At 30.4% G+C, this 24,945-nt stretch overlaps 2 protein-coding genes across 3 annotated transcripts; both read right to left on the bottom strand.

Moving 5' to 3' along the window:
• Positions 1-631: 631 nt before the first annotated feature.
• LOC139491556 (uncharacterized) lies at positions 632-14,279 on the bottom strand. 2 transcript variants are annotated; one of them, XM_071279305.1, is made up of 5 exons: positions 14,196-14,279; positions 6,410-6,529; positions 5,518-5,862; positions 4,031-4,503; positions 632-1,764 (listed from the first exon to the last, which is right to left on the bottom strand). In XM_071279305.1, the coding sequence occupies exons 2-5, from the start codon at positions 6,500-6,502 to the stop codon at positions 792-794; spliced, it is 1,884 nt and encodes a 627-aa protein (XP_071135406.1). In that variant the 5' UTR covers positions 6,503-6,529; positions 14,196-14,279; the 3' UTR covers positions 632-791. The 2 variants fall into 2 exon arrangements, with proteins under 2 accessions (XP_071135406.1, XP_071135405.1); XM_071279304.1 differs by lacking the exon at positions 14,196-14,279 and adding an exon at positions 8,862-8,992.
• LOC139492857 (uncharacterized) lies at positions 6,507-24,149 on the bottom strand. The gene is made up of 3 exons (XM_071281009.1): positions 23,073-24,149; positions 19,832-22,889; positions 6,507-6,529 (listed from the first exon to the last, which is right to left on the bottom strand). Exons 1-3 carry the CDS (start codon positions 24,147-24,149, stop codon positions 6,507-6,509), a joined length of 4,158 nt encoding a protein of 1,385 aa, XP_071137110.1.
• Between the last annotated feature and the right edge of the window lie 796 nt (positions 24,150-24,945).

The following is a 24,945-nucleotide window of genomic DNA, read 5'->3' as shown; positions in this document are numbered from 1 at the left end:
TTGTTTCGACCATAACGGTTACTTTAAACCTTGAGTTTCCAACATCATTAACACAAGCTTGATAAGGATGTGAAGAAAGACTTTTTATGTTGTAAATACATTGTGTAACAATTTGAACTTTGATATATTTGTATCATCCTGAAATCTAGAAAATCTTTGTTCATCATCTGATTTTTTCTCATATGTTTTGACATTTCGAGGATACTGAATTATTTTAAGGGCCATAATACACATTTTCATATAATTATTTCATGAAAAAATATAGAAGTGTCTGTCTGATTTTGTATTTTTTTTTATCCTTTTAAATTACTTATATAATGGTGTTGCAAAGCAATACGTATCATGATATTGGTAAAGAGGTTGGAAGACAGTGCCATTGTGTGTTTAAACCATCTCCATTCCTAATTTTGTAAAGTGTTCCAGAATGTTTGTATGGTATCTGTATGTTTTGTTTGGTTTCATTGACTACCCTTGTTTATATCATGTTCATTGACTGATAACCTCATCTTATGCCATCCGAAATACCAAAAACTCTCCGCTTAAAAAGTGACAGAAAATTATATGATCGTACTTCCGTAATTCTTCTCATTGACAGTAGATATGAACATAAAATGAAAACTAATATCAAATATCAATCAAGCATAGTATTTTATTTTTAATGATTTTGGTTTGCATTGTTAAATCGACAATTTGCTAAAATACTTCAATAACAAATAATAATTTACAGTAAAATTATCATATTTTAATATTATATCTTAATTCAGAAAGTTACTGCTTCTAATAAGTTTCGGCTACTTTCGCGGTGGTAACATTTTTTGTCTTTTGACAGATGTCTTTAAATCTGGATTACATCCAGATACAGAGGCGATTCGACGGGATTGTCTTATTACAGCACAAGGTTGTATACCTTCTCCAATGGTTCCACATGTTCTTATTTCTTCAATAGCATCTAAAACGCTGTAACAACAAAGCATAGTGATCTTTTGATCTTCAACTGGTATTTGGAATGCACCTATAATCACAAAGGCTGCAGTCGGATCACTATCATTACGTGATGGATAGTTCATACATATTAAGGACCCACTGTCAGAAGGCAACGCAAATTTACCGCAACCTGACACGCGTATCTCAAGAAAGTATTTCTGGTCTGACTCATCTTTTGAGATGACAAAGTCATCTATCGTTCCTTTTGTGTAATTTGTCCGAGCTCCCCACTTATAAACTGGTCTTGAACGAATATCATCTAGGAATCCCGGAAATATTGTGTATTCTGATAAATGAGAACAGTCACTATCACCTTTAAGACCAAATCTACATTCGTGAATCTTGCTATTATGGACTTTTACCAATGACAAATCAAGCCACTGTTTTGAGGTTGACGATGGTCCTTCGCAGGTAAAAACACTTTCTCCAAGAATTGAATGATCTTTTGGACAAAATGCATATTTACCCTTTTCAATAACATGAGCACACGTAGTAAAAAATAAATCCTTCTTTCTGTTTTCAAGAAACATTCCCAAAGTACCATATTTGATTTCTTCATTTTTAGCTAATGGCACATTCGAAACATCAATGCGACTCCCTTGTTCAAAAGAATATTTTGTCATTTGACGATTACTAGGCCATACTTGCATTGTTACGTGGAGACTGTTTGTCTTGAAAAACTTCTTGAAATATTTCATTGCATCGGCTTCCATTGATATGTCCTTAAGGTAGATGCGAACAACACCTTTTACAAAACCAAAAGCTTGAATAGAGGAATTTCTGCAATACAAACATATAACACAATGTCAACCAGTTTTCGCTAGGGAACTACAACTCAGCCTCTAATAATAAGAAGTTGTCATTTTCTTTTAGTAAAAATTGCATAACCACCATTGCAGCTATAGTAAAAATTAATATACTAACAAGAAAATATTTATTAAACGTAACATATTATAGCGTTGATACATTTGGTAACTATAGATAAACTAACTTGTTTAACTAATAGCCTTTAAATGTTTTATCATGGTTTTCTTATTCTTTGTGATCTGTTTTGTTGTTTACACGCATTTGATAATGGGAATTACAAGGCATACATTTCTAGTTCGTGTGTGTGTTCGAAATCAACATAATGCTCCTAACACTACTGGTATATGCCCAGTGGTTTATATTGAGAATAATTTAAGTGGTATACCACTGATGATTCCATATTAAAAAGATATAGTAAGTCAATCTTCCGTTGCATCAATCCAAATGTACAGCATACATTTGTATTTGGCCACTTAAAATTATAGATTGTACAGAAAACTAAATTAAAGTGTTGTTAGAAAGAAAATTGAACGTATTTATATATGTATTAGACGATTACATAAGCAAATCTAGACAAGCAGATATAAGACTTTAGAACTTTTTTTCCCGCCGAGATAATTGCCGTTTTCCTTTATAATTTGAAACATGTAGCAGAAGACACAATGGAGTTTATTTGTCAATGAGTTAATGAAAAGTTGTAACGGTACTTTTTTGTTGTTGATACAGCTTGAAATGGCCATGGCGTTGTCAGTTTGTTTTAGATTTATGAGTTTGACTGTCCCTTTGGAATCTTTCGTCCCTCTTGTAAGATTTTGTTTTGTATAATCAACAAGAGTCAATGTTCATTGCTTGTATTAAGTGTTAGTGTACAAACAACAATATTTCAAGAACAATTCGGAGCAAGGCACCAACAAGTTGAACATCTCATGCTTATCGTGTAATGTTGCTACCTGAAAAATTAACCTGTGAAAAAGAATTAAAAATCTCATTTTTTATATCACACTTTTCTAACAATAACAAATAAAATGTTGTCATTGTTATCAAAATTGTCTTTGGGGGGAAAATGTTCTATGAATAAGGCCGTTAGTTTTCTCGTTTGAATTGTACATTATCTTATCGGGGCCTATTATATTTGACTATTGCTCATTATTGAAGGCCGTACGGTGACCTATAGTTGTTAATGTCTGTGTCATTTTGGTCTTTTGTGGATAGTTGTCTCATTGGCAATCATACCACGTCTTCTTTTTTATATGATTCATATTGATCTTTCTTAAGCATAATAATCCAAGTTAAAACAATCGATACTTGAATATGTGAATTAAAGGTAATGCGATTTATATAACTAAACTTTTTCTGAATGATTTTATTAGAAAACCAAATGGCCGAAGATTAAAAACCGAGCATGCTTACTTTTAAGAAACTACACTGATAGAAAAATTTGAAAACACAATCCAAAGGTTAATGCAAGCTTTTTTATATGTTGTCATTTATAGATTTTACTTACAGCTTGAATGAAAATTCTTAATGTCTAAGCTGAGCTTGCTTATTTCTACTTTTTGATATTCCATATTCATTTACCAATTAATTGTAACAACATAATTCTGTCTTTCTTTTTCAAGTTACTTATATTCTTAATATTTAGAAATAAAGAATTCACGAATAAGACAGAATAGTTTTTATACGACAGAATTTTACAAAAGCCCGTCTCTGCTTCTGTGTGTCCTTCAACACTACAGTTGCTAGGGAGTAGACTGCAGAGTTGGATTAGGCAAACAATTGAGACTGAAAAAACAATATATCTATAGTCTTCTATAAATATAAGACGATGTGACATGATTGCCACTGAGACAACTCTTACCAAAGACAAGATGCAGAACAAGTTAGCAACTAAAGATCAACGTAGAATCCACAACAATGACAAACACCATGTAAGTAAAAGGTACAAGTCAAATAGGAGTTTGATTCAAAGATCTCATATTATTAAAAAATAGTCAATTTTCCTTTAATATGAAAAAACAACATATGATGACAAATAAGCCAACCTAGTATGCAACTGTTATTTTCAATGGTCTTTGAGTATTGTTGTGTTTAGGACAACCAGAGAGATGAAAGAACTGACATACAGTCACGAAATCGCCCGTGGAACGAGCTAGTTTGACAATTGTATATGACGATCATTTTAATAGTTTAACCGTATAACTATAATGAAAATAAGCTATCAAAATTTCAATAATAGTACCTGAAAGATAGAATCTTCCAAACGTGAAGTGCAACATTGAATGTTATCTTGTTCATTTCTTCTATCAAAATATTTTGTAAAGCTGTTTTCTGATTAGTACATGGTGGACTTTGTACATGACGAGTCTTTCCGTTTTTGAGTTTTTTGCTAGCTCTGGTCTGCATAACATGGGGATGACTATATTCGTGTTGCTTATTGACTTTTTCTAAGATATCTTGTAAGGATTTCATTCCTGTTAGGATGTGGTTTTGCATGATCAGTCCGACACGAATGAACCATTCAACATCCGTCTCGAAGAAAGTACTTTTATAGGCGCTATTCTTTTCTAATTTGAAAACCTTTTCTATTTCAGTACTTATGGTCAACAAATCATTCGTTGTATAATTATACTTATGTTGCGAATTTTGTATCACATATACAACCGAATCATATGCTGGTTGGAGTTTTTTTAATGTCTCCATTAAATTTGCGTCCTGTTGAATAGAAAGAAATATACGAAAAGAAATATTACGAATAATCTTATATGTTTATTGATTCGTTTATTGTCCATTTTACACAGTAATGATATTTCTAAAAGACCATTAAGATATATATATATTTTAATGAACTTTAGACTCGGATTTCTCAAAACATTCGGGAACATTTGGTTTCCAGTGCTCTTGTCTTCTTTGTATTTGAATTGATTACTCAACTGTTTAGCTATGAGAATCGTTGATGAGGTTGTATGATGAAATTGGCTACTGGTATTTTACAGCAATTCAGTAAATGAAACTACTAGTTCCAATTCGAGTGATGACCAGCCTAATAATTCAATATCAATGTTACGACATTGAAATGAAATTGATGCGATCATTTTCTGTAATAAAACAGTTTATAAAAATGTTTTTCTACCCAATACTTAAATAAAGTTAGCAAGAATCACAACAACACATTTTCACAGAAAATCAAAGAATAAATAGGCAACACAAATCAACCATTTTGTTTTATACCTGATTTGATAATACACTTTACTTTAAAATAAAATTCAAGACACATGTCAAACCATACTACCTCACTGTTAAGGTAAGGATTTATTATTAATAAGTAAGTTGTGGGCATACTAATCATTGTTAATGTGCTTTACTAATGATCTATTGCTTTTGATTTTCGAGTCTAACTTATACTCTATCATACTGATTACTTGTCACAGAACATGAATATCAATATGAATATTTTTAAACGTGTCTAGTGAAATTGTTGGCCATGTTGAGGTTAATTGTTATGTGTAAAAGATAAAACATTTTGTGTGATAAAGCAGGTTTATTAAAAGAAGGATTGACAAACATAAGTAATGGCACATCTTAAAATTAACTTGAACAACCTCAAACTGTGTGAGTTTGTCACTTCTACAATAGTATCTTTGATGAGTTAATTCATACTTGTAGATATTTTAATCGCAATATACTTTACCTAGAGTCACAAATACTTTGTCATTGTGTTTTGTTTACCTGATGACTTATACGTATCTCTCCTCCTAATTTCGAAATCTGAATAAGAAAGACTACTGCATATGGTCTGTGAGAAAGCTTTTGAAATCCCAAATAGTCTTTGCCAATACGCAACAAATGACACCGTTTGTCTTTGATGAATTCAATGTCGTCAAAATGTCGGCCTTGGCTGGCTATAATTAAGTGCGGATCCGCAAATATTGACTCGACCACGTTTCCAACTGCATCCCATTCTTTAAAATGTTCTTCGCCTGGATCAATTAGCTCGCGGTAATCTTCAAACTGTTTGATAGATTGTTGTGATATGAATACAGATTGGAATGTTTCTGGTGTAAAAACAAACTCCTGAAAAAATATTTGAAATATATCTTGTATGATTATCGTTCGTCACTCAAACTCATTTTCTTCTCATGAAATTGGAATAGAATTTTTGAGACAGATGTTCCATAACGATCAACTTACTCGTAATGGCAATGAACGAAAGCCAAGCAGCTAAATGTGTTGTACATATATGTGCTTTCTTTTAATGCACAAACACACTATTGACATTGCTCTACTTATCAATACCTCGTCAAATAGACCCTCCTTTCAAATGATGAAACGACCAGACATACGAAATATTGAAACAGTAAATAAAAACGAGAGACAAACAAAAGTAAAAGAAATAACATTCAACCAAAGAGATGAAATTACTTCATCCTTTCAATTTTCTAAAAACAAACTGGAGTCTCTGAGTATACCCGGACAGAAAAGGAAATTACACGTTAATTTCTATAAATATGATTTGAGTGTAATTGTATCTATTATTATGTCCTAACATTCAAAACTATCTGTTTTTCCTTTTTTTAATTCGCAACTGGGTGTAAAAAAAGCATAACACTTAATTTCTAACTTGTATATAATCAGATTCATCATCAGCAGCAGCAGCTTTATATGTTGTTCCCTTGAAAATGCGTTCTTGATCCAAAACATTTACCGTCGCCATACTGTTACAGGTCTACCAACAAGAAACCTGCAAAAAGAAGAACAAATGTAAAAAAAGATACACATTTCAGGACCCGCACAGGTTTATCAATCGTGAGCTCATCATTCAAAAGTATATGGACATTAGGAGGAAAATAAGATTACGTAAATTTGGGAATTAAACCCAATCATACTCGAAAGGACTTGTATTATGTGTGATATTACACTTATCTGTTTAGATTTTAAACGTGTTAACATAACAGTAAAAAAGTTTTATTTCTATACTCATACAGTGTAGGTGGTAAACATAGAAACCAATATAGACTACGTACTATTCTCAATATCAGCTATATTCCAAATATCCTATTGTTTGTATCACATTTTACTAAATTTATTGTAAATTGTGTTTTTTTTTTTTTTTGCTTTGAAGACTTTCTCAGTTGATTCAAGCAAACTTGAAATGAAGATCGACACTTCATAACGGAAATCTGTGTGGTCAGGTCATTTGTAGAAATATTTACTCCTTTAGAAGTCTTTACAATTTAGACCTTCATCAGCTGACTAGTGTCATTATAAAACAAGAAATTAATACAAGGGACAGATCTAACAACTATCGTCGAAAACACCGAAACCCCAAATATGTTACCAATTGCCAGGTTATAAATGCGGTACAGCCATAATGCACATGTATAGTCAACCATTTGCAAGTGCTTAAATTTAGATAGAAATAGTTAACATTCAGCTAGGTTAATTCTTTTTCTATATAAAACTTCTCTATGGTGTGTTTACCGCGATAATCATAATTTCTAATAAATAATAATCCATAACTATGGCTGGAACACATTTAGAAAAAAACTAAGATTGTTTCGTACAGACGTATATTTTGTTTTGCTCTTAATTTTCACATAGCATATATTTCCTGCTTCGATTATTCATAGAGTTGATGATTGGAATTTGATCATAACGTGAGAAATGTAATGCATCGGGGAAAAAACCCCAAACATTAAGAAATGTTTCGTATTATATACTACTTATGTATTTTGAAGATTTCAATTGTTATATAAATGGTTACAATTGTTATCATTGTTTGGATAACAACGTTTCCGTGTTTTATCCTTCTAATCTTGGCAAACAAATGCAACTGTTTTCACTTTATCAAGGTCAACATCATTAGATAATTCGTGGGTTTTTATGTGTAGAACGAACAAAAAAGAATATTTCCTCATTACATAATTCTATCTATGTCAAAGGTTTAAATTGTTTTTGAAAATTTTATGATTAATATTTTTCTCATTGTTTGATTCTTCCGTAATTTGACATACTAAACTTCATCAGAACTAAACCATACGTTCGAGGTCAACATCACAAGGAAGTTTATCTTAATTTATTTGTAAAATTATCAAATGAAAATAAAAGGTATTCGTCAGATGATATTCATATGATGTTATGATTTAAAACCAATCGATTTTTAAAAATTAATGTCAATGACAATATTTTGCTTTGGTACATGTACTGATTCATTCGGACATTTTCGGTTAATCCTATATTACATGATAATTTGGAATATTCTACTTCATTCGTTTTTTTTTCAAAATAAATAGTCAGATATATGGACTTTTTATTTGTTTCAAAAAGTATAGAATTAGAAAGTTGTATCTGTTTAGCGACACGAAATAAACCTATTCCGTTTAACACCATACACCTTGTTGTGTTTGACTTTATCAATGGTCAGACTATTTTATTATTGCAGATTATAGACTACAGATCATTTAGTGGTTTAGTATTGGTCCAATTATTAATTAAAGAAATTCAAATTGTTTCCATTTAAACTAGTATGTGCTTTTAACAAGAAACATATGAAACTGTTGATAGTTATCCCTATAACATTGTGTTATCATAAAGCCTTAGCCATACATTTGTTTGATTTTTAAATAGGTGAACTATATCTATTACTCGTAAAAGAAACCCTTGTAGATTTCGAAAGAGAGCAAGTTGATCATTGTTAATGCTGCCACAATGCATCACTCGCACCCGCAAAGTCGGAAAGGGATTGATATTAGTTCCAATAACTTGTTCCCAATCCACTATAAATAAATATGCTAAACTAAATAGGTGTGCATGAGGCTTTTTTGTAATAGATAAAATTCTACGTTCATAATCGTACAGTATAATGTGTCATATAGTTGTAGTGGTCATTGATGATAACTGGACTGGAAATCCTCCGAAATGCACGCAGTAATTTTTCACGACTGAATTGCTTAATGCAGTAATATGTCGGTGTTAATGATATTGTTGTAGTAATTTAATATCCGAGTGACAAAATTGTATCACCCTGAAACCTTTAAATAATTGTTACATATTATGTAATCTAAGATACTTACTTTTAGTAATTTGATCAGTCGGAAAACGTTTTTTTTTCCGTAAAATGTCGAATGAAACATGTCCTTATGGATAGTGCGCATACATTTGTTATAACGTATAAATTTTTAATCGTACTTAAACATGATAAAAAGAACACCCGGAACTAATGAAATATATTTTTAAATATATAATTTTGATTTAACAAAATTAACGTTACAAATTTTACTTCATGTGTATTTCGGCTAAAATCTCTCTCTTGCGATGACAGAAGCCAATATATTTTAATATTAAAGTGTTTTATAACTACCGATCTGATATAAAAAAAAAAGATAGTTAAAAATAAGTTTAGCCTAAGTGGGCCCAAAACCAGACCTTTGCATGAGGGAAATCAAGATATCAAAAATTGTTCGTGAATGTTAGTGTCCGCCACATATAATAACTGTTTTTCAAGTCACGGACAGATCAAGATGTAGGTATCACCACATGAACATAGAGAAATGATATGCAGTGTACATATAATATATCAGCAAAAGCTTCTCGTATTTTTTCTTCAAGTGATATGTTACATACCCGATTAACATCTCTGACTATGCTAATCAGATGATGATCATTTGTCGTCACTTCTGATTACACGTGTTTAATTTTTTTTTTAAGTGTTCAGCCTTTCACATACTAAACATGTATGTGTCGTCTTTAAACCTAAAGCAAGTGAAAATGTGCCAATTGATACTTAGTTATTGGCTTTGAAATAGACTTTAGTAATCATAGTAAATGCGAATATTCTTTGACCTACACTTTGTGTCATTTATTTCATGTTAGTTTTTGTTGTTTGCAAAATAGTATAAAGGTCAAATCAATTACAAAATTATTTCAAATATGTGCAGTGCGGAATAATAAAAATGTAACAAGTAAACGAACCCACAATACCATTGTTCAACTACTTCGGTTGCGATACGATTAAGCTCCAATAGAAAAGACGGTCCACAATATTGTATTCAATATATATTTTTCTTATTTTTGCATTATCTTACCGATTTTTTTTTATATTCAACATGTATAATTTAATTAATTTTTAATTACCAGATATCAAGAAAATGTCCTGAAACTGTAATGAATTATGCTATTAACCTGACTGCTGACACCCGGATTATCTAACCTGATATATATATATATATATATATATATATATATATGTATGCTTTTATCTGAGTACATGAGCTAAATGAATATACTTCAGCTCTGACATGTTTACTTAAACGCAGTTCGTGTTGTTTTTTTAAGGGTGTCACAATAGACAATATGTGTTTATTTTAATAATAGTTTGATGCTGTTAATTTTAGAAGTTGAGAAATTGCATCCGATACTATTTACGAATGTGTAGATGTGAAAAACAATAACTGACTGATATATCCTTTGTTGTATAAATGTAAACTTAAGCTTACCCCTCGATCAATTATAATGAAAGAGGTAAAATGACGGGTTTCAAATTATAAATTTGATGTGTCATTGGTAGTGCACAATGAGATACGTGCCAAGTTCGGTTTAAATAATATATATCTATCAATATTGATTTTACTATTGGATCAATAATAAAACATCTTTTCAAAAAATAATCTTGGACTAAAAATATTTTAAATATCACACAAATAAAAGCATTTAAATGGTAAATGACATCGCATTTATTGAGCTTTGAAAATAAATGTCATGGAATAATCAATAAAATGATAAATTTCAATTCAAATATATCTTTTTGTATTAATATATTTGTGTTGCTATATTTTAATTTTACCTGATCAAACAAACAACTTGTATATATTATTTTATCAATGTTCACGTCCAAATTGTATATCTATTTAATAATTTGTCTAGTGATGATTTAACTTCATTGATGTTTTCATGAAGAAATGTATCACGAAGTCATGATAGATACTAACTTTTTCTTTTTAAAACTACAGAAGATATACCCAGGGAATACAGCTTATCATACTCTACCTTTAGACCGGTTACTAATAAAACATATTTAACATATTATATATCTATATTAATATAATGTTTAAAATTTTCGTAATAGATGGAACAATTGCAAATTTAAAATGTGAATGACTTAGCCAAAAGGCGATATTTGGCATTGCTATATAAAAAAAATGGAATCAGTAATAAATTTAAAATCAATTTTTTTGTTCTAAGATATATTTGAAATGTTAAAACACTTGAAATAATTATGAAAGAGAACATATTGTTCTGTAAATTGCTAAAGACATAAATCGGCCATTGCGTAAGAGTAAGTAAAGTTTGCTCAATATGTAGCAACCGTCAAAGAACAAACTAGTAAATAATCAATTCGGTAGGTCATATTAGAAAAAAAGGCTTTGATAATGATTACGAGTATAAGATTACACCCATTGTCATCTGCAAAACAATTATTCCATAACGGTCAACCAACTCGTGTTGGCGTCCGTAAAGTTAAGATTCCAACGTCATTACTTTGAACTAGCTTTAAACACAAAAGGGAGTATATGTCTATATTTTTGTGACGTTTCATTGGCATTACGACGTGAACACTTTTAAATAAGGTATTTGTTTTGCCTTTAATGTTGTGCTTAAATTATAAGCCTGTACTGTATACACTGTTAAAAATGTTTGTGTTTAAGATGCTTCATTTATTTCAATTCTCAAATAAACTTTTTTGTTTAAGTGTGAACTTAAAAACTAAATATTGACAAAAAGCAATTTTGATATTAGAAATACGTATCTTAACATAATGTCTGCAACATGCTTTCTGTCAATCAAGTTCAAATCCAAATATTGCAAATTCAACCAAGGAAGAAAAATATCATTTTAAAAGAAGAAAATTAAAAAAAAAAACTCAACGAACAAAACATTAGTTATTTCAATTAAAAGAACTTACTTGTGTTTTAATCGTTTCCTTTTTAATTCCAAAGTAATAATTCCATTTACAAGACCAGTAGATATGTTAACTAGTCTGGCCAACATGCAGATATTTTGTCATTTCGTAAAAAATGAATTTAATATGAAATTGTGTTAATGTTTGTCATTTAAATGGTAAAAAACTAAAACAAACAACAACTTTCATTTCACTTGACAGTTCGACAGTCCTATTGAAGCATTGTGTCAAGATGTTAATATTCTACATTAATTTTATAAGTAGCAAAAACAATCATAGTCTACGTGCAGACAAATCATATAATGAGTCAAGAAGACCGAATATCAGCCAAGGTTTTATTCCCTTCTATAGATTTTCTGCAGATATTTTGTCATTTCGTAAAAAATGAATTTAATATGAAATTGTGTTAATGTTTGTCATTTAAATGGTAACAAAATATCTCATCGTTTTTCTATTGATTCATATTCATTTACTTTTAGAGCGAAAAATTAAATGGACTGAATTTGATAGTCATAAGAATAACATTAACGGTACCAATTTTCCCGACCAAATGCGCATTTCGACAATACATGTTTCTTCAGTGATGCTCGTGGACAAAATATAAGAACTTAAAATTGTAAAAAAATCGTCCCTTTCTAAATCCAAAATAATTTATTTTTTCCATTTAATTTGTTTGACTGAATGATTAAATGACACTTATTCTAAAAAAAACTAAAACAAACAACAACTTTCATTTCACTTGACAGTTCGACAGTCCTATTGAAGCATTGTGTCAAGATGTTAATCTTTTACATTAATTTTATAAGTAGCAAAAACAATCATAGTCTACGTGCAGACAAATCATATAATGAGTCAAGAAGACCGAATATCAGCCAAGGTTTTATTCCCTTCTATAGATTTTCTCAGATTTATATGCTATTCGAGTTTTCTTGGTATATCAGAAGAAAACAATAGTTTTCAACTAATTTTATCCAAGAAAACATAAAATACATGACAGATCTACACGTTACAAATTGGATCGATTTTTTTACGTTTTATTCAATTGTTATGATAAGTTTAGATATTTACATGTTTGATAAATTTAACATACATTTGGGTAAATAAAGAATCCAATTGCTTCAGATTCTTCATTTATCATTTACATGATTAAAAAGTATAAATTATTCTTTTCAATTAATTACGTTATAAAAAACTACATTTGATCTGATTTTTGTAGTCAAATAAGTTTTATGTTATAAATATTAACAATGTTTGATCCTAATCATAAACCAATCCCACAATTCGGGCTTAATTTCTGTGATTATGGCTATAATTCATCACTTCCAAAAGTTATTGTATTGATTATATTTTGATATTCGATTCAAAAACTCCAATAGCGGAAGCTATAGAAAAGTAACTATTCAGGCTTATTATACCTTGATGACGTCATACACAATAATAATATAAAGTTAAGTTCGTACACTATAAAATGTATCTGTTAAAACTTTGAATTCAAACACATCTTGGCTTATTTTTATTCAATACAAAAGAAGTTCATGTACCTTAATAAAGGTCGTAATAAAAAAATAAAAATACTATCATCAAAGTGAGAGGTTTAGCCCTATAAAACCAGGTTTAATCCACCCCTTTTCTACATTTCAAAATGCCAGTACCAAGTCAGATATATGACAGTTCTTGTCCATTCTTTTTTTATGTCTTTTGTCATTTTATTTTGCCATGTGATTATGGACTTTCCGATTAGATTTTCCTCTAAATTAAGTATTTTCGTGATTTTACAATATTCGTTTTTTCGCCCCGAGGCTCGTAGACTGCTTTAGTAATATACATTATATGCTTTAATCATATGAGTTAATTTAATCTTCAAGCAAATGAGGAATCTTTCCGTTACATGTGATATAGTTAAACCTTTGTAAATTTCGCTCTCTTAATCACAAAAGTAAAATCACAAAATTACTGAACTCCGAGGAAAATTCAAAACGGTAAATCCTTTTTAAAATAGCAAGCTCAAAAGCTCAAACACACCAAACGAATGGATAACAACTGTCATATTACTAACATATATTGTAAATGTTCATTATCAACATTTGCTGTCCAAGTACTGCATGAACCAATTTTTGTTGTTGTTATTGTTGCAAGAACTATAGGTTAAGAGAACGATTCTATCCAAAAGTAAGTATTCCGGATAAGCAAAAATGTCAATATGACTGTGTTGTTGTTCGGTGTTGAAAAGCCGCATTAATGTAAATAGAAAAAATTCATTCATATTTTACTTGCCTATTTGAATATTATAATGTCCATAATCTAATAAAATATAAATGATGATTAAATAATAATTGTCATCAACTATCTTTTCGAAGATACTATTTCTCATATGTGCATTTGTATTTTTTAAGAACAAATTTAGCATTCCAATTTTTTTTATTAACTACCCATGAGCTAATTTACTTACAAATCTCTGGAAACCAGCCCGAAATGCCAAGGTATCTAGCTTAAAGTAGTAAACATATATTTTAACCTGTTTAACATCTGCCTACATATTTACTTAATAATATTATATTATAATTGTTTGACAAACATAAATTTATTGCACTTGAAAAATGAACTTATATCTAGTTATCAATCTCCTTATAACATATGACATTATATAAATAATAAAGATCATACACTGTAACATCCACTTAACCTTAATATTTTTAATGTTTCTTCTTATACCAACAACACAGTGTAGATACTATTCTGTACGCTATCCGGAAGTCGCGATTTTCGAAGCGAGAACTTTTTGGATCACATTTTAAATTTGATGGATATACTGAATTAAACGGTGAGATGTTCATCTGTACATTGCTTAATGATTAATTCAGCTGACATCGATATTCACAAATGGTTTATAATTAAATTTAGCACATTCGTTATTCGTATCTTTGCCTTCATCAAGAGATTTTCTAGTGCATCACTTAGCAAAATCAATCGGTGAACCTAAAAACAATCTTTTTGCACCCTTACTGTGCAAATTAACGTAAAAACCAGACTTAATTAACTAAATAAAGTATATTTTAAGTGGTGATAAAAGTTTCAGCCAGATCTTTGAAGCCAGAAATAAGAAAATTACACTTGTTTGAATTTCTCACTGTACGATCAGTCTCGCTTGTATATTTTGAAACTGTATGATCAGTCTTTATTTCACTGTATTCGAGTGGTGATTTCAAGATATTTACGATACATTAGAAGGTGGCATTTTTTCTAAGTAGCACAAATGTGTTTCAATAAATTCACGTCCTGAAAACTTATCAAACATGTTTTAGCTTGATAGGGTGTACTCGACTTACTACATTAAGTATAAGGATGTTTGAATGTTGCTAAAATAAGAGGAAGGTTTGTTGTTTATATAAGTTTCAGAAATGGCCCATGTTATATTTAAAATTGTACAAACACTCAGATTTAATTGTTATATAAAAATGCATGTATTTACAAACATTCGAGGCCGTACTGTAGCCTATAATTGATCACAGTTCCTTCACTTTGTTTTGGATGTAGATCTGTCTCTTTCACACTCAATTGTACACCACTTTGTAAAGCGGTGGTTTATAGTGATAATGAAGTCCGTCTTTCCGTTCGTCCGTTGGACCGGTACAACATGTTTCGCCGGTTTAGTAAGCGCATCTCCTCATAAACCACTTAATATACATAGGGGTTTCCAGACATTTTTAAATGGAGAGGGGGTCTAATCCAGGAGAATAGAGGATTCCAAATATATGTTCCCATACAAATGCATTGATAGTTAAAAAAGGGTTTCAAACCGCCGGATCCCATTTTTCTTGAATCCGTCACTGATATAACTGTTAATTATTTTTTCTCGGATTCCGTATGATGAATGATAATATGAAAAAGAAGATGCGGTATGATTGCCAATGAGACAACCGTCCACAAGAGACCAAAGAGCACATACATTTCTTAGGTCCGAGTACACAGTTATTTCGTAGTGCATTTCTTTTAGACAATAAATGAAAATTAAAAAAATCCCACATGCATTTTCTCAATAATATTTTTACAGTGTGTTGTACTACTTTTGGGACAAATTATATCAAAATTATAGAAAACTTCATCAGCTCTAACTCAAAATATGGACAATTTTATGTTAAGGGAGTCTTGAAATCTTTTGACAGCTTCCGAAGTGCTAATTTTTTACCTTTTTCAGCTGGACCTAATCACTACTTAACATTAATATTTATGTCCCAATTTTTTTTACAATGTCATTTCACCCCCCCCCTAACTTGCTATATGAGGCATAAAACATGGAGAAATAAATTTGGAAGGGGTATAACAAAAATTGGCAAGTAACACACCGTCCACACTAAGGTCTATATTCGTGGACAACGAAAATCAAAGGACGATAACTGTGTACTCGGACCAAATATAGGTCACCGTACGGCCTTCAACAATGAGCAAAGCCAATACCACAAGGTCAGCTATAAAAGGTCCCGAAATGACAATGTAAAACAATTCAAACGAGAAAATTAACGGCCTTATTTATATAAAAAAAGGAATGTATTTTGAATTTTATTAAAAATCTTTTATGGGGTTTCTTTATATAAGATACGGACTTGAACATTGCATTATATGGGGGCACCCATCAGGTATTTCCAACCGTGACCTCCAAAACCAATTGTTAAAGTTTTCTAAAATTGCTCCATTTTTTTTTATCAATTATGTATTTATGGACCTTCTATTTCGAATTTTTGGTAAACATATTTTTGATGTTTCTATATCTAAAATACGGACTTTGTCATAGCCTTATATTGGGCGTACCTATTTTGTATCCACAACTTCCTTCAGACACTTGTCATAACTTGATGAATCTTTTTCAGATTCCTTATCATTTAATTCAATTGTGCACCTCTTATTTTGATTTTTCGAAAATTCAGCAGTTTTCTATTTCCATGATAAGGACTTTTCCACTACCTTATTAGGTGGTACCCATTTACTATATGCAACTTTCAAAAACTTACCATATATTAATAAAACTTCCTCATATTCTTTATTGAATGATGCCCCTGTGCACCTATAATTTAGTTTTTTTTTTATGGTTTATTTTTTCCCCAAAATCTATGGACTATAGAAGTGGTGGGGTATAATTTCGTTAATTCTTTCCTCAATACCTAAAGTTTTTAAACAAAGCTTTCTCTATATATTTTTTGAAATTTTAAAAGAGACAAGCTTGATGTATGTTATCACCAATTGGTCAACGGCAGACGGTGTAAATAGTCTTTAAAAATGTAATAGTTAAACAGATAACTGCAACGACACACTAATACAAAGTCTACAAGCGAACCATGTATTGCTTTTTAGGCACTTGATTTCAAATAAGAATGACGGAACAAAAATATATTTATTTTGCCGTCTACAAAAATCATCAGAAATATATGTGTATTGTCTGATGAAAGAAATTACACGTTATAGTTCCATAGACAGTTCATAATATCACATAGACACGAATATATCTTTAAATTGCCGTTGGTTTTTTTCTGCAAAATCACGACTGGTCATACAGACAAAAAATCTGAAATCGCTTCTAGAATACAGTCAGTTTTAGACTGATCGTACAGTAATTTAGTTTGGGATCCTCAAGGAAAACATATTTTTTATTTGAAATACGGACATTCTACTTAAATACGGTAAGAATATTGAAACAGTATATATTTAACTGTAAACTGATGCAAATATTTGCAATAAAAGATTATTTGCTTTGTACTACGAGAGAAAAATTGTCCATCGGTTTTACTTTTTTCTATGAAGTTGGTGTGATGCAATCGTATATTTGATATTCTAATGCATGTTTTTGTTACAGTTACTCATATTTATGATGCTATACATACATTGAAGATGTGCAAAGCACTTTATAGATATAGGAGTAAACAAATGATGAGAAAAAGCCCCAAAACAAAACCGTTCTGTTAGCCAGTTGGAAATCCTCGCTTCGAAAATCGAGACTTCCGCATAGCGTACAGAATAGTATCTACACTGTGAACAATAGTATTATACTAAATCCGTCATTGCATTATCTTTTATATTATACAAATATTTTCGAGAAAAAGTAAATTGATTTTGCTTGCAACGAAACAGAATTTTTTTTATTTAATTTCTATATGGTGTACATGTTTGATTTGATTTTAGTATTTAGTAGACCGTTACGTACTTTTTTACATTTTGACGAATGGTACGCATGAACGTTAAGTCAATACTTTCTAAGATAACACTTTATTTTATCTGTAAAACTGCAATTCCAAATGATATATATTTACCAATTTACCAACACTTGTTTAAGACGCATTTGAGTTCTGAAGATGCAGAACAATTGTTTAATATACACTTACGTCCAACACGTTGGTTTTGTTAATATCTATCACCGATTTTGAGAATTAATCAAGAAGACATTAAAAACAGTGAATATAAAAAAATATGAATGAGAATAAATTCACAATATGTTTTGTTTATAAATATATGAATGTCTATTTAAACCCTAAAAGAGGAAATTGATAGCTCGATACTAGAATGCAAGTAGACAAAACACTGGTCAGGTGAGCACAAATCAATGCATCTGTTATTTAGCCTGGTGTTAAAAGTGAATTAATTATAAATCTTGATTAATAGGTTTTTACAAATATCAAATTTATATCGAGTAAACATATATTTTGGAGAATACAGTAAGTACTAGTATTGATGAACTAGTAAAATACTATATAAATACATGTATAAGAAGATGTTATATGAGTGTCAATGTGACAAATCTCCATTTTAGTCACAATTTGTGAGAATAAAGTATTCTTAGTCAAATTACGTCCTTCACGTCCTTCACGTCAACCACATCAACAAACGGCAACTACCGAACCTGAAACTCTATAATCTATAAAATAAGTGTCGTATTTTATTTTTCCAATTATTGTTTGGCAAGAAAAATGACTGCCACTGCCTCGATATTTTCTTTTGTTGAATTGCAAAAAGGTAATGCTAATTGGGAGTAGCAAGTGAGCAATGTTTATTCATTCTAAGTGATGTTCTTCATTTCTTTTGAAAAGCTTATGATTATCAAACTTTGTTTAATGATATTTTTTTCACTAGTGGTATTTAATGTTAATCTTGTTCGTATTTATGTACTGAGAATCTTACGTAGAACGAGCAGCCAGATTTGTTGTATGCCGTTCATGCATTCTGATGTTACATGATATATAAACAACACAAGCCCTATGTGTTTCCCCATGAATGCCGTTTTAACAAACCCCTTATGTGTGTCCCCATGCATGTCTTTTATAACGAACCTTATATGTGTAGTATTTTTTGTTCTAGTTATATGTTATGTTCCGAATCGTCTTTTCCGTAGTGCATATTTGAAATATTATATTTCAATAAAAATATATTTTGTATCAATGCGTGATTGTACTTAGTCGCAAATCTGTATAAGCAATATGTATGATTTCAAGACAAGACAAGACAAAATATTTTATTTCCTCAGACACAAACGTGTACAAGAGGTCAAAACATAATAAAGTATACATATAAATCGACAGCAGAGTAGTGTACGATAATAGCACGTGATTTTCATGACATTGAGACATATACATTATATACATTACCTATTGAGTTTAGAGGATTACATATATACAGAATTCTTTCTTATTGTTCAGTGATTGTGAGTACATAAATATATATAAATGTATAAAAATTGCATCTACAAAAAATAAGTAATCTTTCTAAGGAAAGTACATACTTTCCTATACACCTTTATGTTGCAAAATGAAAGTAAACCGATCAATTTTTGCCTTGAAGGATATTGTAGGTAATAATTAGGTACAAGATTTTGTCTAAGAAGTGATACACTAGGATGTGAACAAACACACAAATAGTGATATTCGTCGCCAATATTTTGATTACATAGATGACATATCCTATTTTCTTTTAAAATATTTTTCCATCTTCCCGTTTCAATTGGGAATTTAAGATTTGAGCATCTAAATTTAGCCATATACAATCTATCAGTATTTCCCAATCGAAGTAGATAGGGTTCTAATTCAAATATACTTTTGAATTTACCATAGAATTCTCCTCTAGAAGAATTATTAATTACAGAAAACCATTGTTGTATAAACTGATCAACAAGTTTTTGTTTGACAAGAGATTTCAATATTTCTCTATTCATAGGTATTTGATCATTCCATATAAAAGTAAGACCACATTCATCAAAAATGGATTTAATGTACGTAACCCATTTAAAATGTGTGGGTTTACTCTGGTGAAGTTGTATCATAAGTCTATATAATGTATTAGATAATTTATTCTCACTTGAGAGCATATCATTCCAAAACATAACCATACGTAGCTTAATAGTATTATCAATGGGATAACGACCCAGTTCCCCGTAAACCATAAAATTTGGCGTACTTTTCCTCACGCGCAGAATATTTTTACAAAACTGCAAGTGCATCCGTTCCAATCCCTGTTTATTTTCAAATCCCCATACTTCACTAGAGTAAATCATTATAGGTAGAATAAGACAATCAAAAAGCTTTAGCTGTATATCTACGGGTATTGCAATATTTCTTATCTTTCTATATAGTGCATACAGTGCTTTATTGGACTGTTCCAATAATTTCTTTCTAGCTGAACAAAAAGAGCCGTTATAATTAAATACAATACCCAGATAAGTATACGAGTCTAATACATCAATATTTTTACCATAGATATCAAAATCTGCTTTAACCTTGAATTTCTTTTTGCTGAAAATTACAATTTTAGTTTTACTTGTATTAACTGTGAGTTTCCACTCATTACAATATTGCTCAAAAACTTTCAATGCATGTTGCAGATCCTCCTCTGACTCAGATAAAATAACTGTGTCATCTGCATATAATATTATAAATATTTTTACATAACATAATAAGGTCTCTTTGCATTTATCAGATATATTTTCAAGGTCTTTAACATCATTATCTAGTAAAAATTTCTCCAAATCATTCAAAAAGAGAGAAAACAGAAAGGGGGATAAATTCTCCCCTTGTTTCACTCCTATATTACAACTAAAAAATGCAGAAATATCCTTTCCCATTCTAATACATGTCTGGATATTCTGATACATATTATGTATAACTCTCAATATTTTGCCTTGAATATTATATTGTAGCATCTTTTGCCAAAGTCCAGCTCTCCAAACTGTATCAAATGCACTTTTGAAATCAATGAACGAGCAAAATAATTTTTTACCAAATGAAAAATATAGAGAAATAAGTGAATGTAAAATAAAAATATTATCCATAGTAGAAAACCCTTTTCTGAACCCAGCCTGTGCTCCTGTAATTAAGCCTATTTCATCTGACAATTTATTCAATCTATTATTGAGCACAGCAGTGAATGTTTTACTAAGACATGAATTGAGAGTAATACCTCTGTAAGAATTCGGGTCAGATTTGGAACCCTTGTTCTTGAAAATTGGAACCATTATTCCTTTGGTCCAACATTCTGGTATAATACCAGTGTCTAACACAATGTTAAATAACATTACATACACATTAATCATATCATCTAATGTACATTTAATATGTTCATTTAATATATTATCATATCCAGCAGATTTATTATTCTTTAATTTTTTTACAGCACATTTTATTTCTTCTACTGTTATTGGAGAATTTAACAATTCTTCTATATCTGGTGGTAAATTATTAACATCAATATCTATATCAATTTCATCATGTACATTATTTTCATTCATGGATTTAAAATAATCATGTAATGTTTCTACAGATATTTCAGATTTCTCATCTTTATTTTTAACAAATTTATTCAAAATTTTCCAAAACTCTTTCCCTTGTTTTTTTGACGTATTTCTCAATTTTTGTTCAAAGTCAAATTGATAGTTTTTGTATGCTTGGTTTGTAACCATCTTGTATGATTTACTTGTCTCTAGTAGTTGTTTGCGTGTTACTTCATTTTTATGAATGTTATATCGTTTTCTGGCTTTATGAAATTTTTTTCTCGAAGTGAGACATTTATTTGTGTACCATGGTTTTGAGTTCGGTTTCTTTCGTGATTTGTAGTGCGGCTTTGAAAGAGTCGCCTTTGCAGTATTTTGGAAAAGCTCATTTATTTCTCCGGTGATGTTGTCTATGTCTTGTTGAGTGCATGTATCACGTGTGTGTATGTTTTCAAGGTCATTCATTATATTGGTCAGCTGATCTTGACTATTGTGAAATGTATTTACAAATTCGTTTCTGTTATTGTCGTTCCACTTGATTGAAGTTGAGTTTTGTGATGTATCATGTGTAATTTGATCATGTGGTAATACTGATTTAAAAACAATGTGTATTGCATTGTGAACATCAGAAAAAAGTGGTACAAAATCAAGTATCTCAAATTTATCTACTATAGAGAACAATTTGGATGATAAAAGCAAATAATCAATAACACTGATATCTTTACATGTAGTACGTCCAATACCTATATCAGAACCAAGTCTGGAGTTAGCTATATAAACATTGAGATTTTTACACATATCCAACAGTTTATGACCATAATTATTAATATTGCAATGACACTCTGACATTCGGAATAACGGTATATTTTGAAGCTTCAATTGTTCATAATCTAACATGTATGACAAAATTTCATCATCACTTTCTAACTCAAAAATACCAATCAATGACTCATCAGGAACAATAAAATCATCTCGTGTTCCCGTTTTTGCATTAAAATCTCCAATAAGAGAGACATATGAATCAAATTTATCAGCAAATGTCAATAATTCAATTTCAATTTCTTCAAATGCATCAGTATTTGCATATTTAGAATTTTCCGGTGGTATATAAACAGCACCAAATAAAACATCTTTTTCACAGTTTAGTAGACATTTTTGAAATTTAAACCACTGTACATATTGACTTTCACTTTCAATAAAACTGATGAACTGTTTCAAAATATTTTTGTATATAATTACAATTCCACCTGACTTTTTAGTTGCACCCTTTCTATTCTTTGTTCCATATGAAAAACCATCAGGAAGATCAATTATATCTAAATCATCTAATTTAGTTTCAACAAAAACTAATACATCATATGTTTGAAAGATATTTGAAAATTCAGTAAATTTTAGTTTAGACTGTAAACCACATACATTAAGATAATAAACATTCAGTCCAGATAAGTGTTTATTTTGATTCAATACAATATTGTTTCGTTTCCTTTGTCCTCTTGTACGCCTGTCCTAGTGTCCTGTGGTGTTCTGTGGTGGTATAGACTCTATAGGATTCTTCGGCATGGTCCTGTTGTTGTTCCCAGGTACAGACATCGGAATGTGTTGGTCAGATGGTGGCTGTTGAGGTCCATGATCAGTTGGTGGTTGTCGGGGTCCTTGTTGATGTTGTGGATTTATCTGAGGCACACATTGACGTGGATCGAAACGCCTTTTATTGATAAACAATTTATCCTCTACCAATACTGCTTCATGTCCCTTTTCACGAGCATCTTTCAGAATTGGTATAAGTTCACGCCTCCTTTCTATTATTTCTACTGGAAATTGTTCATGTACATAATATTGAGGTTTTTGTTTAAGTTCTTTTTTTGCTGCTTCCAAAACTCTATTTCTGTCTTTTCTCCTTTCAAATTTTGCAAGTATATTGCGTGGACCTCTGTCCTGTCTGGGCCTAAGCCTGTGCACAACATGAAAATTTATATCTTTACTTTCAAGTCCCAGTTCTCTTTTAATAAAGTCTTTTACTGTTTCTTCTGTGTTTTCTGTTGGATTATGATCATCATAAATGCCTTTAAATATAAGATTGTCTCTCATAGACCTTGTTTGCTGATCAATGATTTTTTCCTGCAGTTTATAATTTTCATCAGTTAATGTTATATTTTGTGTTTCTATTTCTTGTAGTTTTGAATGTAGACCACCAAGACCCTTGTCTAATGACACAATATTTGATGTTTGGGCTTTTAACTCAGTTTTGATGCCACAAATTTCACTGTCCAGGTTATTACAATGTTCTTCCATATCTACTAGCCTTGATAATATATCTTCCAAAATGTCAAGTTTTTGTAACTTTTCTCTGACTTCATGCATAAACATTAATAAATCAGGATGAGGTGGAGTTGATATAGGGTGCATAGGGATTGGCACTGATGGTGTCTGATGTCCCATCTGAGCTGGTGTTGTATGTGGAGCTTGTAAGTGATATGGGGTAAATGCATAGCCATTGTCTGCTCCATAAAGTATTTGTCTAGATGAAGAAATAACATTACTAGATAGCGGAGTATCATTTAAGTTCGGTGTATACTGTGTTGAATATTGATTAGTACATGCTTGCATTAGTGTTGGAGGTAAAGAGTACTGTTTTGAACCTGAGTCGTTCAGGTCAGCCATCTTGTTTGGTTTGTTTGGGGAAGGAGTATCTGTTGTTTTTCGTTTATTAGTATTCATACCCGAAAAAATTCTTCATAATGTAGTTGGATCATTAGTTTGATCAATGTTTCTCACAAAATAACCAATCATTGTGTTATAACACCACTTATAACTTCTTTATAATACTTTTAGTCTCTACACAATATTTCATGACTCCTACCCCTGCCGCCATTTTAACATGATGCACTTTACCCTATTCAGATTATTTAATCAATGACTTAAACTCAAATGAGTTGTAGGTGTTATAAATTTTCGTCAATGCTCTTTTAAGGTAAAAAAAAATAAAATCAAAAAATTCAACAAACATATATATATGTGTATATTCAATGTTACCAATATGGTGAAACACACACCAAGAACCACTCTGTAAATGTTAAAGATATCAAATGAAACATGAATGAATCAACTTATAGCCTTCTTATCATTTATAAAATACATTTCAATGTGTAATTATAGTTTAGTTAATTGTGTTATAAATAAATTGCATTGAGTCTAAAATTGTATAATGTACATTTAAAAGTAAATAATAGTATTTCATTTTATTAATTCGAAACTTAAGACTGTTCACTTTATTGCTAAAACATCAAACTTCTATTTAGTGTTTATTGTTAAGTGAATTGTTAACTATGATCATTTTCAATGGACGTCATAGCACAAGACAGTCTTTAATTTTAATTGTCCAATATATTGAACTGTCTCATTCATGTTCGTGTCCTTTTATAAGTATCGTTTCTTCAGACTAACATATTCATGATAT

Source organism: Mytilus edulis, chromosome 10 (genome assembly GCF_963676685.1).
Source record: "Mytilus edulis chromosome 10, xbMytEdul2.2, whole genome shotgun sequence".
Taxonomy (NCBI): Eukaryota; Metazoa; Mollusca; class Bivalvia; order Mytilida; family Mytilidae; genus Mytilus; species Mytilus edulis.
The sequence above is the reverse complement of the archived record's forward strand: the minus strand, read 5'-3'. Positions and strand labels throughout refer to the sequence as shown.